Below are 21,389 nucleotides of genomic sequence, written 5' to 3'. Positions count from 1 at the left end.
CATTTTGTAAGAAAATACCACCTTTAAAAGACATGATTATATTATTTCAGAGATGAAGGAATATATGCTTGATATCATGGATAGAAATTAGTAAGTTAGCTAGTCTGCAGAATCTTAGTGACTAGTGAATTGGGACGATGAGGACATAAAGGACTCTCGTGCTGTTTTATTGACTACTTGAAAATTTTTATAATAAATTTCTGCATGGCCACTTTCCATCTCATGATGTCAGGTAAAGCATCAGCCTTACATTTTAGTGTTCTCTCTAGTAAAACACAGGCAGATTTCTTCATCATAGGTATGTTTTGAGGACTGACCATGAGGCTGGGGTCTCCAAGGCTAACATTGCATTTGGCATCCTGAACAATGAAACACTCTAGCACTGAGTAAGCCTGGAGGAAAAGAAGGTGTTTGTCCCTACCATTTAAAACACTCACACTTGCAGTTTATTTGAGCCTCGTTGTATGATCCACCCCGCCCCCAAATCAGCCTCATACTCTGAAAAATGAAAAATGCAAACAGGCAAATACCAAAGACAAAACTTAATTCTAATTGGTTACAGCTGTAACGACACATGTGCTGTCAGAGGACAGATGCTCCCAAGAGCTCGTCATTGACTAAGGTGTAGAGAAAGGAGAAACTTGGGAAGGAAAATATACCACAAACAATGTTCACTGGTTAACACACTTTATATTTAACAAAATAATTTTTTAATAATATATTCTTTTACACATCAAATATTGTTGCTAGAATCCCTTTTTTACAGTTTAGTATTTAGTGGTTTGTTTTTTCCCCCCCTCTCTCTCACTAGTTTTCAGGCACACCATTTTTCAAAGGTTTTAGGAACTGAATCAGTTTAACAGGCATCAGCTGACAAACCAGATACTGACCCCTTATTTAAACATAGCTGAATTTAAAGTCTAGAGCCAAAGGCAGAAGAGAAATAGTAACACAGAGGCGACCGTGTGGCTGTAATCAAAACCTTAAAAAAAATAACAAAATGGTTAGACCAGAAGAACTCTGATGTTCTGATCTTGGAAAGAATTTCTCCGTGACCTGGTAGTAGGAAGTTGTTGAATGTTTATCCATTTATGAGAAATCCTGCCACAGTATAGCTCTGTCTCTCGCTTAAGGTGGGAAAACATTGGTGCTTGGGAGCGTTAAGGGACATACTGTAGTGAAGCCGAGCACAGTCAGAAGAACAAAGCAATCAGACAAAAGAAACCAAGCCCAAACCCGACATAAACAGTGATAAAAATCTCCTGCTCAAGTTTGTCATAGAGGCCACTATTGATCTGCTGCCAGCCCAAAGCTCTCTGAAGAATGTTGAGCGAGTTACACTCTAGCCTACCCAGTCCGTGCTGGGAATGTCAGTGGGCTCAGATACAAAATTTCTGTACCTTGGCTTCCAGGTTGCCCATTCTGTTCCTAAGAACATAGTAACTCCTTAATAGTAGATAAGGGTCTAGGCTACATGGGTCTCTCTATTAGCAGTATATTTTTCTCAGTTTTTGACCTTATTCCTGTCATTTATTGTAATAATGATAATGATTGTTATGTCTTTCCAAGAATGTGGGTTTTTGGAACTGGTGTTAGGCAACCTTAGAGCAAAGAAAGCCGTACAGTACAACTCTGTCTAGACATGGGGGGAAGTATGGAGTGCCTTTGCTTTTGAGTGTAGGCATAAATCATGCAGAATTGCTCATGAATGATTCATGGCTGTCTCTATGATGTATCCATAGTGGCAACTGAAAGGCACCAACCTCTCAGCAAATTGGTGTTCTAAGGGAAGGCGGCTGGATGTTCTTCCTCGGATGGCACCAGGATGGTTATTTGTATCATAACACAAGCACAGTGTGTGTAAAAGTGTCAGGTCTGGCTCGTCAGCACATTAATTTTGGAAATGACAACTCTTTCTTGATGACAGGCAGTGCTTCCAGGGAGGAGAGGCTGACAATTTTAAATGAGAAAACTAATTTATGAGACTAAAGAAACTGGTGTCCGAAGAGTGGGTGTTAGAAACATCACTTAACAGGGAGGAGAGTGACCCTTGGGGTTACTGTTTGTGCATGATCCAAAGGGCTCAGGGGCTCAACAAAGTCATGTGTGTGCAGTCTTCCCAGCTTGTTATATGACAGACATGATATAGCTGGATGACACAGCTTCCCAACCAGGTAACACTTTGTTCCCTACCCACACCCCTCAAGGACTTTTGGCTAAGTCTGGGGACATTTGGTTGATATAACTAGGTAGGTGCTCCTGATACCTAGTGGAAGAAATCCAAGAATGTCGCTTAGCATATCCGTCCATGTAACGTGGTCCTTCACAGAAGCCACATGAAACGCAGATTAGGGGTGGAAGCAGAAAACAAGAAAAAGAAAGACAACTGGAGATGAAGAATACTTTGAAGTTTCCTAAGGACCCTATTAGATCTGCACCAAGGTTTTTAGGACAGATAGTGGGATAAGTGACTAGACCATGTGGTCTCAGAGCTGTGAATTTTATACTGGAGGTGGCATCAGATACCCTGTGTATTTCTTTTATTATTATTTTTATTATTATTAATTTCCATTATTAGACTAGCAGCATTACCAGGGCAACCTTGAGACTCTTCAAAGGTTCTCTTTAATCGCTTAGTACCTATTATATACATTAAAAAATGTTAAACTAATGAAATTGTATTGTGCAAGACTCACTCTACCCTAATCTTTAATTTACATCAGCACTTAAGGTGGAAAGAGTGTCCTGAATCTGGATTTTAGATTTAGGGCTGAGTGGTTGTTACTGGAACGTGGCAAACACAGTCCTGAACCATAAAAACTGCTGTGTATAGGACTGGCTTTCAGCCAATTGGAACTTGAAAGTCAGAAATGTTTAGAAAGATTGATTCACAGTGGGGCTACTCACCCTGGTTCTGGTATTTATATCGCCCGATGACAAGGTGGGCTTTGCTGTGTGTTTAATTATAAACCAAGCTCAAAGCTGGCATCATGAAGAAGTCCAGTGATTAAATGCTACACTTTTGAAAACCCGTTTCTGTGGGTTCTTCAGTCATGGTGTTCTCGCTCGCCTACTTGGTTCTGATAGGCAGTTTCAAAATTTTATGTGTGAAATGTGTGGTCTGTAAGAATCAACAGTGAGCCCCAATGTATACCTGTTTCTCGCCTGATCTGCAGAGGACCCAGTTTACCTCTCTGTTTCTTAGCCTACAAACATAACTACCCCCAAGAGAGTCAAGGCTTGTACACTCTTCAATCTTTCCCCTCTGGAAGGAGACTTCCCCCACAAAGTTTCTTTATCAAACAATTCTCATGAAAACACAAAACTTTACCGTGTAGTCCAATCTAACCCCTTTAGATTCCAAAGGTAGAAAACATACAAGAGAAAAATGTAGGGTGCACACCGGAGTAAAGATGGAGTCAATCAAGGGACGTGAGCTGGCAGGTCAGAGGCATCACCTGGGAATGAGCCTGTCCAAGGCTGTGTTCTTTCTTTCTTGTCCAAGAAATCTTGGTTGTCTAGTCACCATCAAGCATTGACAATTATAAAAGTGCTTTAGATAGCTATATGCTATGTGTATTTTATATAGCAAGATAAAGAGAGAGAGATTTCCTCTTCGTAAAATATTCACTTTTGTCAACCCCAGAAGATTTTGCTGGTGACCGTGTTGTAGCTGGCAGGGGTTTGCTTGCTTATTCTGTTGAGTGCGATATGTGTGCAGTGTAGAAGCCATAGCATCCCCTCTTAGCACTTGTCACCGGTCGGGAATTTGCCCTAGACAGTCTGCTTGCCTTGGCATTCGCGCTTTGAACACTGAGCGGGTTTCCACCAATCCCCGTTGTGACAGTGACAGATGTTACAGTCGTCCACTTTAACTTCAATGCCAGCTGGAATTATTGTAGTTCCTGCAAAGCAGTTTGGACCTGGAACACACATATGTATTAGTTAGTGCATTAAATCTGGGAGTCTCCCCTCTACCCTTTCTTACTGCTTCCCAAGAACAAGTCCATTGTAAATCATGAATGAGAAGGTCAGGCTGTGCCAACAGCTTGTCATCAAGGAGCTTCTAGTCAACCTCTTCAGAGTCAAGCTTTCAATCCCATGATCTTTCGCACAGAGCTTATATTTTCTATGTATTTCACTCTGAGAAAGGGGAGAGAAAGACAGAGACAGAGAAACAGGGAGAGACGGGGGGAGGAAAAGAGGAGAGAGGGAGAAAGGAACACACACACACACACACACACACAGAGATATAGAGAGACTGCTTATTGTCTCCTTATCAAGTACATTATGGGTTAAACTTTATTTGCTTTGTCCTCTGGGTATAAAGGTGGTGAGGTGCTCCATGAACCGGCTTGGCCTCACATTGTCATGTGTACCCATGGTGGTTTCTCTCCCTTCATGTGGAAGGATATAGCAATGAACTTGCTCACTCCCCAGATCCTGCTGGGTTCCAGGAATCCCCAGCTTGTTTCTTGATAACAATGAATAATTCATGGGTGGATGATTTATTCATGTCTCCAAACAAGCTTTGTTAGAGGTTCATTTGATTTTTATAAATGGAGTTCCTTTAATCTGTTGGCTATCTTCTTTTCTTTTCTTTTTTTAAAGGAAAGACCCAAATGGTTGGCTTTTGAATTTCAGCAAGAATTTTATTTTACCTTATCAGGCTCTCAAGCTTTACAGTAGATGACCCCTGCTCACTCTATGTGGATGAATGTGTTTGTGTCTGTCTGTCTGTCTGTCTGTCTGTCTGTCTGTCTGTCTGTCTGTCTTTCTAGTGAACCAACCTCTCTCTCTCTCTCTCTCTTTCTCTCTCTCTAGTTCTTGTCTCTTGTCCCTCCATCCTTTGTTTTTTGAGTTATTTAGTTTCTCGCTTTGTTTTTGTTTTCCTCATATAAGGATGCTGATAATCCACATGGTTATTTCCCAGGTTGAAATAGTATTAGAAATCTCTTCCCAAGGCATGGTGGACTGCAGAGGAATGGTACGAATTATTGGATTTTAGGAGTTATTTGTTGTTGAGTCTCTAAAGAGCCCATTTGGGTAAAGAAGGGAGTGCTGGGTTGTGTCCAGTGAGGATTTGTTATGCCATCAGTTTTGGCTACTGGCCACAGTTACTAACCCAGTGGCAGTCTGGTGACATGTTATTGTCAATGCCCTGCTTTTACTATCTCAACAGTTACTCAAAATGTATAAGACTTTCTCTACTGCCAAGCAAATGAAATCAGAGGCTATTTGTAGTGCTGTTCATTAGTGTAGGCTTACTTTTGCAAAAATTATAGCTACAAGGTATGATGCATATTTGTCACCAAACAACTAGCATACTATGCCTGTAACAATCTTCCTTTTAGAGCTTCTCACTGTGTACACTACACCAAGAGTATTTGTGCTCACGTGCCTTTCCTTCAATCTGCTACAAGCATCTAGACTACGTGCCTAATGATGGAGGCAAACTGTGAAGAGCAGAGTGATGGACGGATCAGGTGAAGTCTGGTGATAATTAAGTATTGTATGATTTTCTGCCTTTACCCAGAAGGCTACTTCTTTTTCTGATTCTGTGATAAGTTCTTGACCATCTTCAACTTCTGATTATTTCACAATCATAGTATTGAATATATATATATACACACACATATATATATATATATATATATCAGAGGGTTTAAGGAATTAGTTAGTGGACTGGACTACCCATGTGATTATAGTTCTAGGGGCTCAACACAAAACATGAGTTTCTTCTGAACCCAGAACTGAGGGTTCTTTGGAGAACTTGGATCAAAGGGTGTCCCACAGTGTAGATGATGCTCTCTCATGCCTGTTGCTTAGGCCTGTTTTCTGACAGACACCTGCCAGCCTAACCAGTTTCTTGTAAGGACCCTTGTAGCTTCAGAAACAGTACTAGATCTGACCAACACTGTCTGTCTGAAGTCAGTCCAGAAGACTGATGCTTCTCCCTGTGCCCAATCAAGATATTCTTTCTAAGCATATATTTTAACTGTCTCAGAAGGGGAAGAAAACAATTTAATCATCTTTAAAAGCAAAGATATGCACTCAACAGGCAGACTATTAACTAGTAGGAATTCTCACAGATTCTTTAAAGGATGTGAAAATGGGATGGAAGAAAAAAATCTCTCTGTCTCTGTTCCTGTTCCTGTTTCTGTCTCTCTCTCTCTCTCTCTCTCTCTCTCTCTCTCTCTCTTGATGTGCACGTCCGTGCATGTGTGCGCATGAGCGAGTGTGCACACATACGTGCACCCAGATAGGCTGCTGTCTCCCAGAATGTTGGAAACACTCACTGATACAATACCAGAAGTTAGGTAGAATATATGAGAAGAGACTTCTTGCAAATCACTGTGTATGTCTGGAAGGGATATTTTGCTAGAGCTCTGTTTTGTATTTGCTGTTTTCTTGTATTGCTCTGTTTTCTTGTTGACTCTGTCAGGGGCATGCTGTGATTGGCATGCATTTGATTAACCTCTATCCATCTTTTCTTAAGAGTCACTTAGAATTTGCTGCACTTTCAGCCCAAGAAATATTAATTATCCTGATGGATTGAACACAAATGAAGGATTTTTTACATGTGCCAAGACTGGCCAAAACCATTGCCTGTGAATGATGTAGTGAGCATTCAACTGTCTACCTAATGGCCAGAGGCATTTTTGCAGAATCCAGCTTTCTTGTTTGATCTCCTTAACTTTTGTACTACAGAGATTTTATTGGTCTTGTTCTGGGAATCTCAAATGTGACCATAACAAGTCTCAAGTTTGCTGTTAAAAGTCATATGCTTAAAAGCAATTTAGATAATTGTCAGCAGCAGAATGGTTGGCACTATTTAAAAAATGTTCCAGTTTTAGCCCTGTCCCCAATACTGGTAGCAGTAAGTGCTAATTTTCTTTGAGCATGTGACTGTTCCCCATGAGTTCCTTACATAGGTAATCTTTTGCCTCTACCTGCTGTCCCCCTACTTGGAGATTGCTCTCATTTTTACTTTGTCTAGATGGCGGGATAAATTGCTCAGAAGACCAAGTTGGACGACAAAGCAACACATTTGAATGTATAGGACTTGGAGAAACTCCAGAGGGAACGAATGAAAATGATTAAACTGAAGGTTGGCAGAAAGGACCTCTGAGGGAAGGGTGAGGGGTTGGAATCATTTTATGCAGGAGAAGATAGAGAAACAGCCCAATGACTCTTAGGGACTGGTAGCTTAAAGAGAGGAAAGGTGGCCTGACCACTCATTCTACAATCTAACTTCATAGATTGAGAAGATACACTGATCTTCAGTGAATTGATCTCTCTCTCTCCTCTCTCTCTCTCTCTCTCTCTCTCTCTCTCTCTCTCTCTCTCTCTCTCTGTCTCTCTTCAAAGAACTGATATTGTGTGTGGCAGTTGTCAAAATTGTTCCTGAACCTAGAGATAAGCCTTTATCTGATTACCACTGCTAGAACTATAGTATAGAAATATTCACTTACAGATGGAAACATAGGTGATCAGTTGTTCAGCTCTTACTCTATGCTGGAATGTTTCTCATACTGTTTTTACAATAATCTAGAGAAGGCCCATGCTCTTTCTCACATAACATTGAGCCTCAGAGAGAGAAAATGACTAGCCAGAGGTTACATGCCCAGAATGTGGTATCACTGAAATATAAATTAAAATCTCTATGGCCTATAAGAGGTTTCCAGTTGCTCATAAAAACAAGTTGTATTCTAGAAGTGGATTGTCAGGGTTAGTTTGTTTGTTTTTTCCTAGACTTGGAGCTTCTAATCAAAATGTAGAAATCTAGCCTGCTCAGTCATTGTAGATGCATATGGAGGTAGGAAATGGACAGAAAGAAACAAGATTGTTTTTCTTCAGATCATTGTCTATTTACTGGTTTTATGTTGTACATTCAAATAGTTTCTAGCAAGTATAATTTGTTTAAAGACTAGAGAAAGTCTTCTGGGAGAAGATATGTGGGCCACGGGGCTTTCCTCAAGGTAGCATTGAAGTTTCCACTGGTGTCACTTGCACAGTGGAAGGAAAGACAAAGAAAATTATGATTATGATTAGGATTAGGAGGGGCTCAAATTGTGGTTCTGTGATTATAATGCATGTGGTCTTTGGAAAACATTTTGTTATCCAAACACAAATGGGAGAACCACATGATACACACTCAGAAAGGATTTAGGGTTTTGAGAATGTGGTAGAATTGGAAATTGGATTCTTTGCTGAGACTAGGAGGTAGGAGGAAAGAAGGGGAAAGGAGACATTTTCCCCATGAGACAGAAGAACATTCTCTACTATTCGACAACTCTTTGAGCGTTTATTTTGCATATCTATAAAACAAAAACCAGCTTAATTTTCTCACAGTCAAAATCGTTCCAGAGAAGTCCTATAAAGAAGAGAAAAGTGTGAAACTGAAACTCTCTGGAGGTATGACTGAGGCAAGCCAAGCAATTTATCTTTTGGACAACACTTCCTCCCAGCCTCTCATCCCAGCCTCTCCAAGGTGTCACTAGACACATGTATAGAATATCTTGTGATCAGAGCAAAAGCACTTGGAATACTTTCTTTTAGCTATAGTAATACATGATTTTAACAAAATCAGCCAAACATAGAAGGATTTCTGTCATATTTGTGGTTATAGGAACCAAGAGGATTTACTCAGACACTAGAGTTCTTTGATAATTTCATGAAATCCCCCTTATAAAAGACTGCATAGGAACAATGGGGATAAAAAGGAGTTGAGACCTGGTCTGATCATACATCAATGCATAGCTAAGTTTGCTTCCAATGATAAACATCACACAATGTTATTAAGGGGCAAATATTTAATGTGGTAAGTGCTCTGACAAAAGCATAGGCAGCTGTGAGTTGTAAGAAAGATCCTGACTCAGTCCAGTGGAAGAGTTTGTGCTGATAAAGTAGGGGTGGAGTGGTGCCCCTAAGGGAAGAAGAAAAGACCAGTGGGGTCCAGTGACACATATACGTTAGTGAGGAACTGATTAGGAAGCGATCAGATACTGGAGTCCAAGAAGTTGTGAAATAGCCAAGACTTTTATGATCTTATTAACATGATTTTGGTGCCTTGAAACTGGTCACGGTAAATGTGTTTACACAACCCAAGTCAGATCAGAAAATGTCACAAGTCAGGGTTTCATTCCCACCTTCTCCACTCTCCATTCCTCAGCTAGTTGCTAGACATATAGAGCATGTTTCTAGGTCAGGGCTCAAGATTCTGGGCTATTTACCCTATTAAAGATTCTATACCTCTACTCTGCTCCAACCTCCGTGTGTGTGTGCATGTACATGTGCATGTGCATAAGTGTGTGTGTGTGTGTGTGTGTGTTACCTTGAGATGAAGACACTTATGATGTGAATTTCACTAGTGTCACTACAGGACTTGTCTACAGACACTTGTGGGTGGACTAGAGAGGACGAATCTTGGCAAATGCAGGGCTTCCTCTGATGTTGCAAAAATGCCAGTTTAACATTTACATTAGTTTCAGCAGTTAGCACATGGGCTTGAATTAATTGATCAGATTATTGCTCACAGAAAATTCTAAGGGGAAAGACACCGCCCACACCCCCTGCAGAGATGGTGTGATTTCTGAAAGGAGGGCCAGAGAGCAGAAGTAGGTTTTAGAAGAGCAGTTGTGAATTGAACAATGCTCTACTCAATGATAACCTGGTCAAGGAAGAAATAAAGAAAGAAATTAAAAACTTTTTAGAATTTAATGAAAAAGAAGGTACAACATACCCAAACTTATGGGACACAATGAAAGCTGTGCTAAGAGGAAAACTCATAGCGCTGAGTGCCTGCAGAAAGAAACAGGAAAGAGCATATGTCAGCAGCTTGACAGCACACCTAAAAGCTCTAGAACAAAAAGAAGCAAATACACCCAGGAGGAGTAGAAGGCAGGAAATAATCAAACTCAGAGCTGAAATCAACCAAGTAGAAACAAAAAGGACCATAGAAAGAATCAACAGAACCAAAAGTTGGTTCTTTGAGAAAATCAACAAGATAGATAAACCCTTAGCCAGACTAAGGAGAGGACACAGAGAGTGCGTCCAAATTAACAAAATCAGAAATGAAAAGGGAGACATAACTACAGATTCAGAGGAAATTCAAAAAATCATCAGATCTTACTATAAAAACCTATATTCAACAAAACTTGAAAATCTGCAGGAAATGGACAATTTCCTAGACAGATACCAGGTACCGAAGTTAAATCAGGAACAGATAAACCAGTTAAACAACCCCATAACTCCTAAGGAAATAGAAGGAGTCATTAAAGGTCTCCCAACCAAAAAGAGCCCAGGTCCAGACGGGTTTAGTGCAGAATTCTATCAAACCTTCATAGAAGACCTCATACCAATATTATCCAAACTATTCCACAAAATTGAAACAGATGGAGCCCTACCGAATACCTTCTACGAAGCCACAATTACTCTTATACCTAAACCACACAAAGACACAACAAAGAAAGAGAACTTCAGACCAATTTCCCTTATGAATATCGACGCAAAAATACTCAACAAAATTCTGGCAAACCGAATCCAAGAGCACATCAAAACAATCATCCACCATGACCAAGTAGGCTTCATCCCAGGCATGCAGGGATGGTTTAATATACGGAAAACTATCAACGTGATCCATTATATAAACAAACTGAAAGAACAAAACCACATGATCATTTCATTAGACGCTGAGAAAGCATTTGACAAAATTCAACACCCCTTCATGATAAAAGTCCTGGAAAGAATAGGAATTCAAGGCCCATACCTGAACATAGTAAAAGCCATATACAGCAAACCAGTTGCTAACATTAAACTAAATGGAGAGAAACTTGAAGCAATCCCACTAAAATCAGGGACTAGACAAGGCTGCCCACTCTCTCCCTACTTATTCAATATAGTTCTTGAAGTTCTAGCCAGAGCAATCAGACAACAAAAGGAGGTCAAGGGGATACAGATCGGAAAAGAAGAAGTCAAAATATCACTATTTGCAGATGATATGATAGTATATTTAAGTGATCCCAAAAGTTCCACCAGAGAACTACTAAAGCTGATAAACAACTTCAGCAAAGTGGCTGGGTATAAAATTAACTCAAATAAATCAGTTGCCTTCCTCTATACAAAAGAGAAACAAGCCGAGAAAGAAATTAGGGAAACGACACCCTTCATAATAGACCCAAATAATATAAAGTACCTCGGTGTAACTTTAACCAAGCAAGTAAAAGATCTGTACAATAAGAACTTCAAGACACTGAAGAAGGAAATTGAAGAAGACCTCAGAAGATGGAAAGATCTCCCATGCTCATGGATTGGCAGGATTAATATAGTAAAAATGGCCATTTTACCAAAAGCGATCTACAGATTCAATGCAATCCCCATCAAAATACCAATCCATTTCTTCAAAGAGTTAGACAGAACAATTTGCAAATTCATCTGGAATAACAAAAAACCCAGGACAGCTAAAGCTATCCTCAACAATAAAAGGACTTCAGGGGGAATCACTATCCCTGAACTCAAGCAGTATTACAGAGCAATAGTGATAAAAATTGCATGGTATTGGTACAGAGACAGACAGATAGACCAATGGAATAGAATTGAAGACCCAGAAATGAACCCACATACCTATGGTCACTTGATTTTTGACAAAGGAGCCAAAACCATCAAATGGAAAAAAGATAGCATTTTCAGCAAATGGTGCTGGTTCAACTGGAGGTCAACATGTAGAAGAATGCAGATCGATCCATGCTTATCACCCTGTACAAAGCTTAAGTCCAAGTGGATCAAGGACCTCCACATCAAACCAGACACACTCAAACTAATAGAAGAAAAACTAGGGAAGCATCTGGAACACATGGGCACTGGAAAAAATTTCCTGAACAAAACACCAATGGCTTACGCTCTAAGATCAAGAATCGACAAATGGGATCTCATAAAACTGTAAATCTTCTGTAAGGCAAAGGACACTGTGGTTAGGACAAAACGGCAACCAACAGATTGGGAAAAGATCTTTACCAATCCTACAACAGATAGAGGCCTTATATCCAAAATATACAAAGAACTCAAGAAGTTAGACCGCAGGGAAACAAATAACCCTATTAAAAAATGGGGCTCAGATCTAAACAAAGAATTCACAGCTGAGGAATGCCGAATGGCTGAGAAACACCTAAAGAAATGTTCAACATCTTTAGTCATAAGGGAAATACAAATCAAAACAACCCTGAGATTTCACCTCACACCAGTGAGAATGGCTAAGATCAAAAACTCAGGTGACAGCAGATGCTGGCGAGGATGTGGAGAAAGAGGAACACTCCTCCATTGTTGGTGGGATTGCAGACTGGTAAAACCATTCTGGAAATCAGTCTGGAGAATCCTCAGAAAATTGGACATTGAACTGCCTGAGGATCCAGCTATACCTCTCTTGGGCATATACCCAAAAGATGCCTCAACATATAAAAGAGACACGTGCTCCACTATGTTCATCGCAGCCTTATTTATAATAGCCAGAAGCTGGAAAGAACCCAGATAGATGCCCTTCAACAGAGGAATGGATACAGAAAATGTGGTACATCTACACAATGGAATATTACTCAGCTATCAAAAACAACGACTTTATGAAATTCATAGGCAAATGGTTGGAACTGGAAAACATCATCCTGAGTGAGCTAACCCAATCACAGAAAGACATACATGGTATGCACTCATTGATAAGTGGCTATTAGCCCAAATGCTTGAATTACCCTAGATGCCTAGAACAAATGAAACTCAAGACGGATGATCAAAACGTGAATGCTTCACTCCGTCTTTGAAAGGGGAACAAGAATACCCTTGGCAGGGAAGAGAGAGGCAAAGATTAAAACAGAGACTGAAGGAACACCCATTCAGAGCCTGCCCCACATGTGGCCCATACATATACAGCCACCCAATTAGACAAGATGGATGAAGCAAAGAAGTGCAGACCGACAGGAGCCGGATGTATATCGCTCCTGAGAGACACAGCCAGAATACAGCAAATACAGAGGCAAATACCAGCAGCATACCACTGAACTGAGAATAGAACCCCCGTTGAAGGAATCAGAGAAAGAACTGGAAGAGCTTGAAGGGACTCGAGACCCCATATGTACAACAACCCCAAGCAACCAGAGCTTCCAGGGACTAAGCCACTACCTAAAGACTATACATGGACTGACCCTGGACTCTGACCTCATAGGTAGCAATGAGTATCCTAGTAAGAGCACCAGTGGAAGGGGAAGCCCTGGGTCCTGCTAAGACTGAACCCCCAGTGAACTAGACTGGTGGGGGGAGGGCGGCAATGGGGGGAGGGTTGGGAGGGGAACACCCATAAGGAAGGGGAGGGGGTAGGGGGATGTTTGCCCGGATACCGGGAAAGGGAATAACAGTCGAAATGTATATAAGAAATACTCAAGTTAATAAAAAAAAAAAAAAAAAGAAGAGCAGTTGTGTTGGATCCCAGAACTGCGTGCAAGGTAACTGAGCTTTCGTGTTGCAGAACGCATAGGAGGAATCAATTAGGTATCAACAAAACTAGTCCTGGATGATTTAAGAGGAAAATGCTCTTCTTGGAGGCATTTATATCCAAAAAATATCCACAGTAGCCAAAGCACAAAGCTAAAGGTCAGACAGTTGAAGCAAGGATCAAAAGCCACAGACAAGGAGCAGTGAAGATTCACCTTGGACACAGGATGAGCAGGTGATCCCATCAGTTTAGCCAGTTTAGGATTCTGGGAATGGTTTCTAGAATAATTCACACAACTTCCTGTCCTACCAGTGCTGCCAGGATGGGCTATGTTTCTATATTAGCTTTTCATCTGAAATCTGCAGTAGATGTAGCTAGCTGCAAGACCCTATCAAGTGCTCTAGTCCCTGCTCTAAGGAGTGTTGGAGTAAGACTCTCTGGCCTTGGCACCTTTTCTGCAGGATAGAAATGTTTCCTCATATATAAGTGATTTCCCCAATTATGCCGAGGAGACAGTTCAGTTCTGATGCTAAGCTGAATGTAGGGTGTCAATGAGGATGAACTTCAGAATGCCTTTCTTTTTTCTCCCTTTTTAAAATAAATTATTTTAATTTTGAGATTATAACTTACATCATCCCTTTTCTCTTTCCTTCCTCCAAATCCTCCCATGTACTCTTCCTTGTTCTCTTTCAAATTCATGGCCTCAGTTTACAGTCTGTATTGTTACGTACATAAATATATAGATTCTTAAATATAATTTACTGAGTCTATATAATGTTACTTGCATAATTGCCCCTTTTCTATGGAGCCCTCCAATCTTTGTTTCCATGGTCCTGGCCTATGGAACCTGGCAGGTTCTTCCTCTAGCCTCTCCTATTGATGCCAGACAATGCCATCCTCTGCTACCTATGGAGCTGGAGCCATGAGTCTCTCTATGTGTACTCATTGGTTGGTGGTTTAGTCTGGAGGGGGGGTCTGGTTGGTTAATATTGTTGTTCTTCCTATGGGGTTGCAAACCACTTCAGCTACTTTAGTCCTCTCCTTGCTGAGAAAACATTTGACAAAATTCAACACCCCTTCATGATAAAAGTCTTAGAAAGATCAGAATTCAAGGCCCATTTCTAAACATAGTAAAAGCTGTATACAGCAAACCAGTAGCCAACATCAAATGAAATGGAGAGAAACTTGAAGCAATCCCACTAAAATCAGGGACTGGACAAGGCTGCCCACTCTCTCCCTCCCTACTCAATAGAGTACTCGAAGTCCTATACCTCAACAACAGAGGAGGTCAAAGGAATACAAATTGGAAAGGAAGCAGTCAAAATATTACTACTTAAATATGTTATGATAGTATACTTAAGTAATCTCAAAAATTCCACCAGAAAACTACTAAACTTGATAAACAACTTCAGCAAAGCGGCTGGATAAAAAATTAACTCAAACAAATCAGTAGCCTTCTCTACTCAAAGGATAAAGAGGCTGAGAAAAAAAATAGGGAAGGGGTTGGGGATTTAGCTCAGTGGTAGAGCGCTTGCCTAGCAAGCACAAGGCGCTGGGTTCGGTCCCCAGCTCCGAAAAAAAGAAAAAAGAAAAAAAATAGGGAAATGATATCCATCACAATAGTCACAAATAACATAAAATACCTTGGTATGAGTCTAACCAGGCCAATAAGAGATCTGTATGGCAAGAACTTCAAGTCTCTGAAGAAAGAAATTGAAGATCTCAGAAAATGGAAAGATCTCACATGTTCATGGATTGGTGGATTACTATAGTAAAAATGACCTTCTTGCCAAAAGCAATCTACAGATTCAATGCAATCCCCATCAAAATTCCAACTCCATTCTTCATAGAGTTAGAGCAATTTGCTAATCCATTTGGAATAATAAAGTACCCAGGATATCAAAAACGATTTGCAACAATAAAAGAACTTCTGGGGGAATCACTATCCCTGACCTCAAGCTGTATTACAGAGCAATAGTGATAAAAACTGCATGGTATTGATACAGAGACAGGCAGATAGATCAATGGAGTAGAATTTAAGACCCAGAGATGAACCCACACACCTACGGACACTTGATCTTTGACAAAAGAGCTAAGGATGTCAAATGGGGAAAAACCCCCAGCATTTTCAAAAATTGGTGCTGGTTCAACTGGAGGTCAGCATGTAGAATGGAAATTGATCCTTTCTTATCTCCTTGTACAAAGCTCAAGTCCAAGTGAAACAAAGACTTCCACATAAAACCTGATACACTAATACTAATAGAAGAGTATATGGGGAAGAGCCTCAAACACATAGGCACGGGGGAAATTTTCCTGAACAGAACACCAGTGGTTTATGCTCTAAAATCAAGAATCAACATATGGAACCTCATACAATTGCAAAGCTTCTGTGAGGCAAAGGACACTGTCAATAGGACAAAATGGCCACCAACAGATTGGGAAAAGATCTTTATCAATGAAATGATAATATCCAATATATACAGAGAACTCAAGAAATTAGACTCCAGAAAATCAAATAATCCTATTAAAATGGGGTACAGAGCTAAACAAAGAATTCTCAGCTGAGGAATATCAAATGGTTAAGAAGCACCTAAAGAAATGTTCAACATCTTTAATCATCAGGGAAATGCAAATCAAAACAACCTTGAGATTTCACCTTATACCAGTCAGAATGGCTAAGATCAAAAACTCAGGTGAAAGCAGATACTGGTAAGGATGTGGAGAAAGAGGAACACTCCTCCATTGTTGGTGGGATTGCAAACTGGTACAACCACTCTGGAACTCAGTCTGGAGATGCCTCAGAAAATTGGACATAGTACTACGTGAGGACCCAGCTATACCACTCCTTGGCATATATCCAAAAGATACTCCAACATATAAGAAGGACACATGCTCCATTGTGTTCATAGCACCCTTAGTTATAATAGCTAGAAGCTTGAAACAACCCAGATGGCCCTCAACAGAGGAGTGTATACAGAAAATGTGGTATATTTACACAATGGAGTCCTACTCAGCTACCAAAACCAATGACTTCATGAAATCCATAGGCAAATTGATGGAACTTGAAAATGTCCTGAGTGAGGTAACCCAATTACAAAAGAGCACACATGATATGCACTCACTGATAAGTGGATATTAGCCCAAAAGTTCAGAATACCCAAGAAACAATTCACAGACCATATGAAGCTCAAGAAGAAGGAAGACCAATTTGCAGATGCTTTACTCCTTCTTAAAAGGTGGAACAAAATACTCACAGGAGGAAATACAGGGACAAAGAGTGGAGCAGAGACTGAAGGAAAGGCCATCCAGAGACTGCCCTACCTGGGGATCCATTCCGTATGCAGCCACCAAACCCAGTCACTATTGCTGATGCCAAGAAGTGCTTGTTGACAGGATCCTGATACGGATGTGTCCTGAGAGGCTCTGCCAGTGCCTTAATGATACAGATGAGGATGCTTGCAGCTAACCATTGAACTGAGCACCTAGACTCCAATGGAGGAGTTACAGAATGCTTTTCTTCACTCTCAGTGTTAGCCATGATTTTATGCTTCTCTTCTTTGTTCTGAGACATTAAAATACTAGCTAATGACAGGAGTCAGATATAGTCTCCTGAGAGGCACAGCCAGAGCATGTCAAATACAGAGGCAAATGCTAGCAGCACACCATTGAACTGAGGATGGGGTTCCTGTTGGAGGAATTAGAGAAAGTATTGAAAGAGCTGAAGGGGCTTGCAACCCCGTAAGAACAACAGTGCCAACCAACTAGAGCTCCCAGGGACTAAATCACTACCCAAAGACTATACATGGACTTACCCATGGCTCCAGCTGCATATGTAGCAGAGGATGACCTTGTTGGTCACCAATGGAAGAAGACCTTGGTCCTATCAAGATTGGACCCCCCCCAGTGTAGAGGAATGTTGGGGAGGCAGAAAGGGGGGTGATGGGGAGGGGAACACCCTTATAGAAGAAGGGGAGGGTGATGGGATAGGGGGCTTATGGACAGGAAACTGGGAAAGGGAATAACATTTGAAATGTAAATTTAAAAAAAACAATAAAAGGGAAAAAATGCCAGTTAAGATGCTACCATTTTCTCTTGTAAAATGCTCAGGTAAAATCCAGGACCATTGGATACTTCTCAACTCAGTGAACTCTGCTCCCATTGTCTTCCCCCTCCTTTCCTTTCCTTTCCTTTCCTTTCCTTTCCTTTCCTTTCCTTTCCTTCCCTTCCCTTCCCTTCCCTTCCCTTCCCTTCCCTTTCCTTTCCTTCCTATTTTTCTTTGAGACAAGATCATACATACAGGGCTCAGGTTGGCCTTGACTTTAAAATACTTAAGAGCTCTTCATGCATCATCTATTTTCTCTTCCAGTGAGAATGTTTTCCTTACTTTTCTTGTGAGACAAAAAAACACAAACATATTGAGTAAGTCTCTCAAAGTCTCACAGCCAATGAGAAACTGAGATTTGGGATACATCTCAGTTTCTTTATGCACCATCCCAGAAGGCAATCATCCTGAAAAGAAGAGATATTGTTCATTTCTTCTAAATTTTTGTCAGCCCCTGGGATGATCAGGCTGCAGTAGAGGCAAACAACTTGGATGCTTAAGTTCCTGGTGTGCGTGTGGCGAGGCAAAGGGTGAATGGGAGAGTAGGAGAAGGGGAAGAGGAGGAATTCTATCAATAAAATTCACGTGTGAGGAAGGGAAATGGCTCTGCACAGAGCTTTACAGAACAGCTTTTCAGGAATGGAATTTGGTCCTGGGAAGTACACATCCTTGTGCTTTGTGACCACAAAGGCAACATGTCTCCAATGATGAACACAGAGGACCACCGGGATGACAGGTAGCATTCCAGATAATTTTATTACTTATCAACTCAGACACTTTGCAGAAAGCTAGGCTGGCTCTGCTCTCTTTATCTGTGCTTTGTGCTTATAAAGTAGTATGGCTTCCTTAAAAATTCTCTCTGAAAACAACTTTGTGCTGTTTAATTGTCCTCTTTAGATTATTTCAATCTCTAGCCTTGATTTGAAAGTTCAACATTGGCACTTGGTGTCTTTTAGAAATTAGTTGTAAATGATCTTCCTGCTGGCATAAATGAGGCCAATTCCTATTGTGCAAAGCCATAAACATCCTATATTTATTTGGCAAATCATCTAAATCATTGTTTCTGTGAATAGTAGGCTTGTAGGCTTCCGTTTGCAATTGAATTGGATTGGATTATGTCCTTCCTTCTGATTTTAATTCTCTGCTTCACCAAATCTGTTGGAACTTATTGTGCTCTGGAAAAGCAAATAGGCTTTCTGATCAGGTGGGTCTATTTTCAATTATTAGAATCTTGGAAAAAATTGTCACTAATAAACACAGCAATTAGAGACGAACACAGTTAAAATGGGTTGAAATGCCTTCGCCCTTCCTAGTGACGTGTCCCCAAGGCCTTCTTAGGTGTACACAGAGAGCAGCGATGACATTCCACTTGGAGTAGAGAGAGGGCTGGTTCTCTCCCTCTGCCTGCAGCCAGCCGTTCCTGCTTTACTTCCAAACCCTTTTTATTAAACTTGAAAACAAAAAGCTTCCTCAGATTAAGGAGGCAAGATTCAGGAAGGATTATTTTCTCAGAGGCTGCCCTGAAGGTGACTGTTAATCATTTTATTTGAAAATTCAATATTGCCAAACTCCCACACAGATTTCAGTCTGAGGACGCCAGAGAGTTTTCTGGCCTCTAGTCTTTAAGATTTATAGGTTGATGTTCCAATTAAGTAAAATGCAGGGGACAGAGCCCAGAGAGGAAGAATATGGTCATGATACACAGCAAGAAAAAGGTGGCTGCTTGTTTTCTGCCCAGGCTAATTGTCTAGCTCTGAGCATGGGATAATTTTCAGGTTCCACATTAGCTGTCTAGCTTACCAGTCTCACCATCTACTTAGTCCAATTTTCAAATTTGCCAAACATGAGTGTCCCACTTCAATAGAACTGTGAATGACTTTTAAGTCCTCATCACGCTTCTCTCTGCTATCCTAAGGCTAGTTAGGGTTCACATGGTCCCATCCAATTCATATGTAAGGATGCCGAAGTTCAAAGAGACAGATAAAGCAGAGAATTAAGACCCTGGAGCTAGACAACTCCCATTTCAGTCTTCCTTGGGCATTGGCTGGTTCTATGAACTAAGTGCCCTTAGCCATGAAGAGAATTGTAATAAAATAAGAGAACCTATTTCATCAAGGTGTTGAGGAGACAAATAAATTGTCATTCATAAGGCACCACCATGGCTATACCCATCACATAATGAATCCGAATGGTTATTGCTACTTATCATTCTGTTTATTGCTATCACCTGAACTGCAAACGGAATAACTTTTTTTACGTTATCAAGTTCAGGTCCTTTAACTTCTGCTCTAATTTTTTATTGTTATTTCAAAGAATAAACAAAGGCATTTCTTGCACATATGTGGATTAATATTTGTTTCCAGACCAAGTAGGCATACTACAATGAAATCTCTGTGGATTTCTCCCACGTTTGTTTACTGTTAATCAGAGAAAGACAAGTGAAGAAAATACATGAATAATGGCTCTCCCAGAGAGGGCACAGGGGATAGACGCTGCTGTGAGCCCTTTGCTGATTGAATCATGACTTTTTAGGAAAATGACTTGCAGTGAATTACTGAGACAGCTAATGGTCAGTGATTTTTGTTGTAAAGAAAGGGGATGGGTGTGTTGGAAAAAAGTTCACATTAAAGGTTAAAAATGGGATTGCAAACCAATTAAAAAGAATAAGCAGAAATAGATGTTCCATATAAATCTGTATATAGTGAGAAGTTTTGTTATTTTATAGCTTAAAAAAGGGTCAAAGGCTCTGAGTTTGATTATTTCCTACCTTCTACTCCTTTTGCATGTATTTGCTTCTTTTTGTTCTAGAGCTTTTAGGTGTGCTGTCAAGCTGCTAATGCTCTCTCCTGTTTCTTTTTGGAAAGCACTCAGACCTGATTTTTCCTCTTAGCACTGCTTTCATTGTGTCACATAAGTTTGGGTATGTTGTATCTTCATTTTCATTAAATTCTAAAAAGTCTTTAATTTCTTTCTGTATTTCTTCCTTGACCAAGTTACCATTGAGTAGAGCGTTGTTCAACTTTCATGTATATGTAGGCTATCTGTTGTTTTGGTTGTTATTGAAGACCGGCCTTAGTCCATGGTCTAAGTCCTTATCAGATCTGATAGGATGCATGGGATTATGTCAGTCTTCTTATATCTATTGAAGCCTGTTTTATGACCAATTACGGTCAATTTTGGAGAAGGTACTGTGATGTGCTAAGAAGAAGGTATATTCTTTTGTTTTAGGATGTAATGTTCTATAAGTATCTGTTAAGTCCATTTGGCTCATAACTTCTGTTAGTTTCTCTATGTCTCTGTTTAATTTCTGTTTCCATGATCTGTCCATTGATGAGAGTGGGGTGTTGAAATCTACTACTATTATTGAGTGATGTGCAATGTGTGCTTTGAGCTTTAGTAAGGTTTCTTTTATGAATGTAGGTGCCCTTGCATTTTGAGCATAGATATTTAGGATTGAGAGTACATCTTGGTGGATTTTTCCTTTGATGAATATGAAGTGTCCTTCCTTATCTTTTTTGATAACTTTTTGTTGAAAGTTATTTTTATTTGATATTAGAATGGCTAATCCAGCTTGTTTCTTTGGACCATTTGCTTGGAAAGTTGTTTTCCAGACTTTTAGTCTCAGGTAGTGTCTGTCTTTGTCTCTGAGGTGTGTTTCCTGAATACAGTAAAATGTTGCGTCTCTTTACATATCCAGTCTGTTAGTCTGAGGAATTGAGCCCATTGATGCTAAGAAATATTAAGGAATAGTGATTGTTGTTTCCTGTTATTTTTGTATTTAGAGGTGGAATTACGTTTGTGTGTCTCTCT

The 21,389-nt window shown here is 40.2% G+C and overlaps 1 protein-coding gene across 4 annotated transcripts in view; it reads right to left on the bottom strand.

The window, feature by feature from the left end:
• Positions 1–673: 673 nt before the first annotated feature.
• The window catches only part of Vwc2l (von Willebrand factor C domain containing 2 like), a 188,517-nt gene continuing 167,801 nt past the window's right edge, over positions 674–21,389 (bottom strand). For 2 of the 4 annotated variants that reach the window (NM_001413944.1, NM_001413945.1), the window contains 1 exon segment: positions 674–3,923. In NM_001413944.1, coding sequence (NP_001400873.1) covers positions 3,775–3,923 — 149 coding nt within the window. In that variant the 3' untranslated portion in view covers positions 674–3,774. 4 annotated transcript variants of the gene reach the window in all.

Source organism: Rattus norvegicus, chromosome 9, assembly GCF_021556685.1.
Source record: "Rattus norvegicus strain SHRSP/BbbUtx chromosome 9, alternate assembly SHRSP_T2T, whole genome shotgun sequence".
Taxonomy (NCBI): domain Eukaryota; kingdom Metazoa; phylum Chordata; class Mammalia; order Rodentia; family Muridae; genus Rattus; species Rattus norvegicus.
This window is presented reverse-complemented; position numbering and strand designations above follow the sequence as displayed.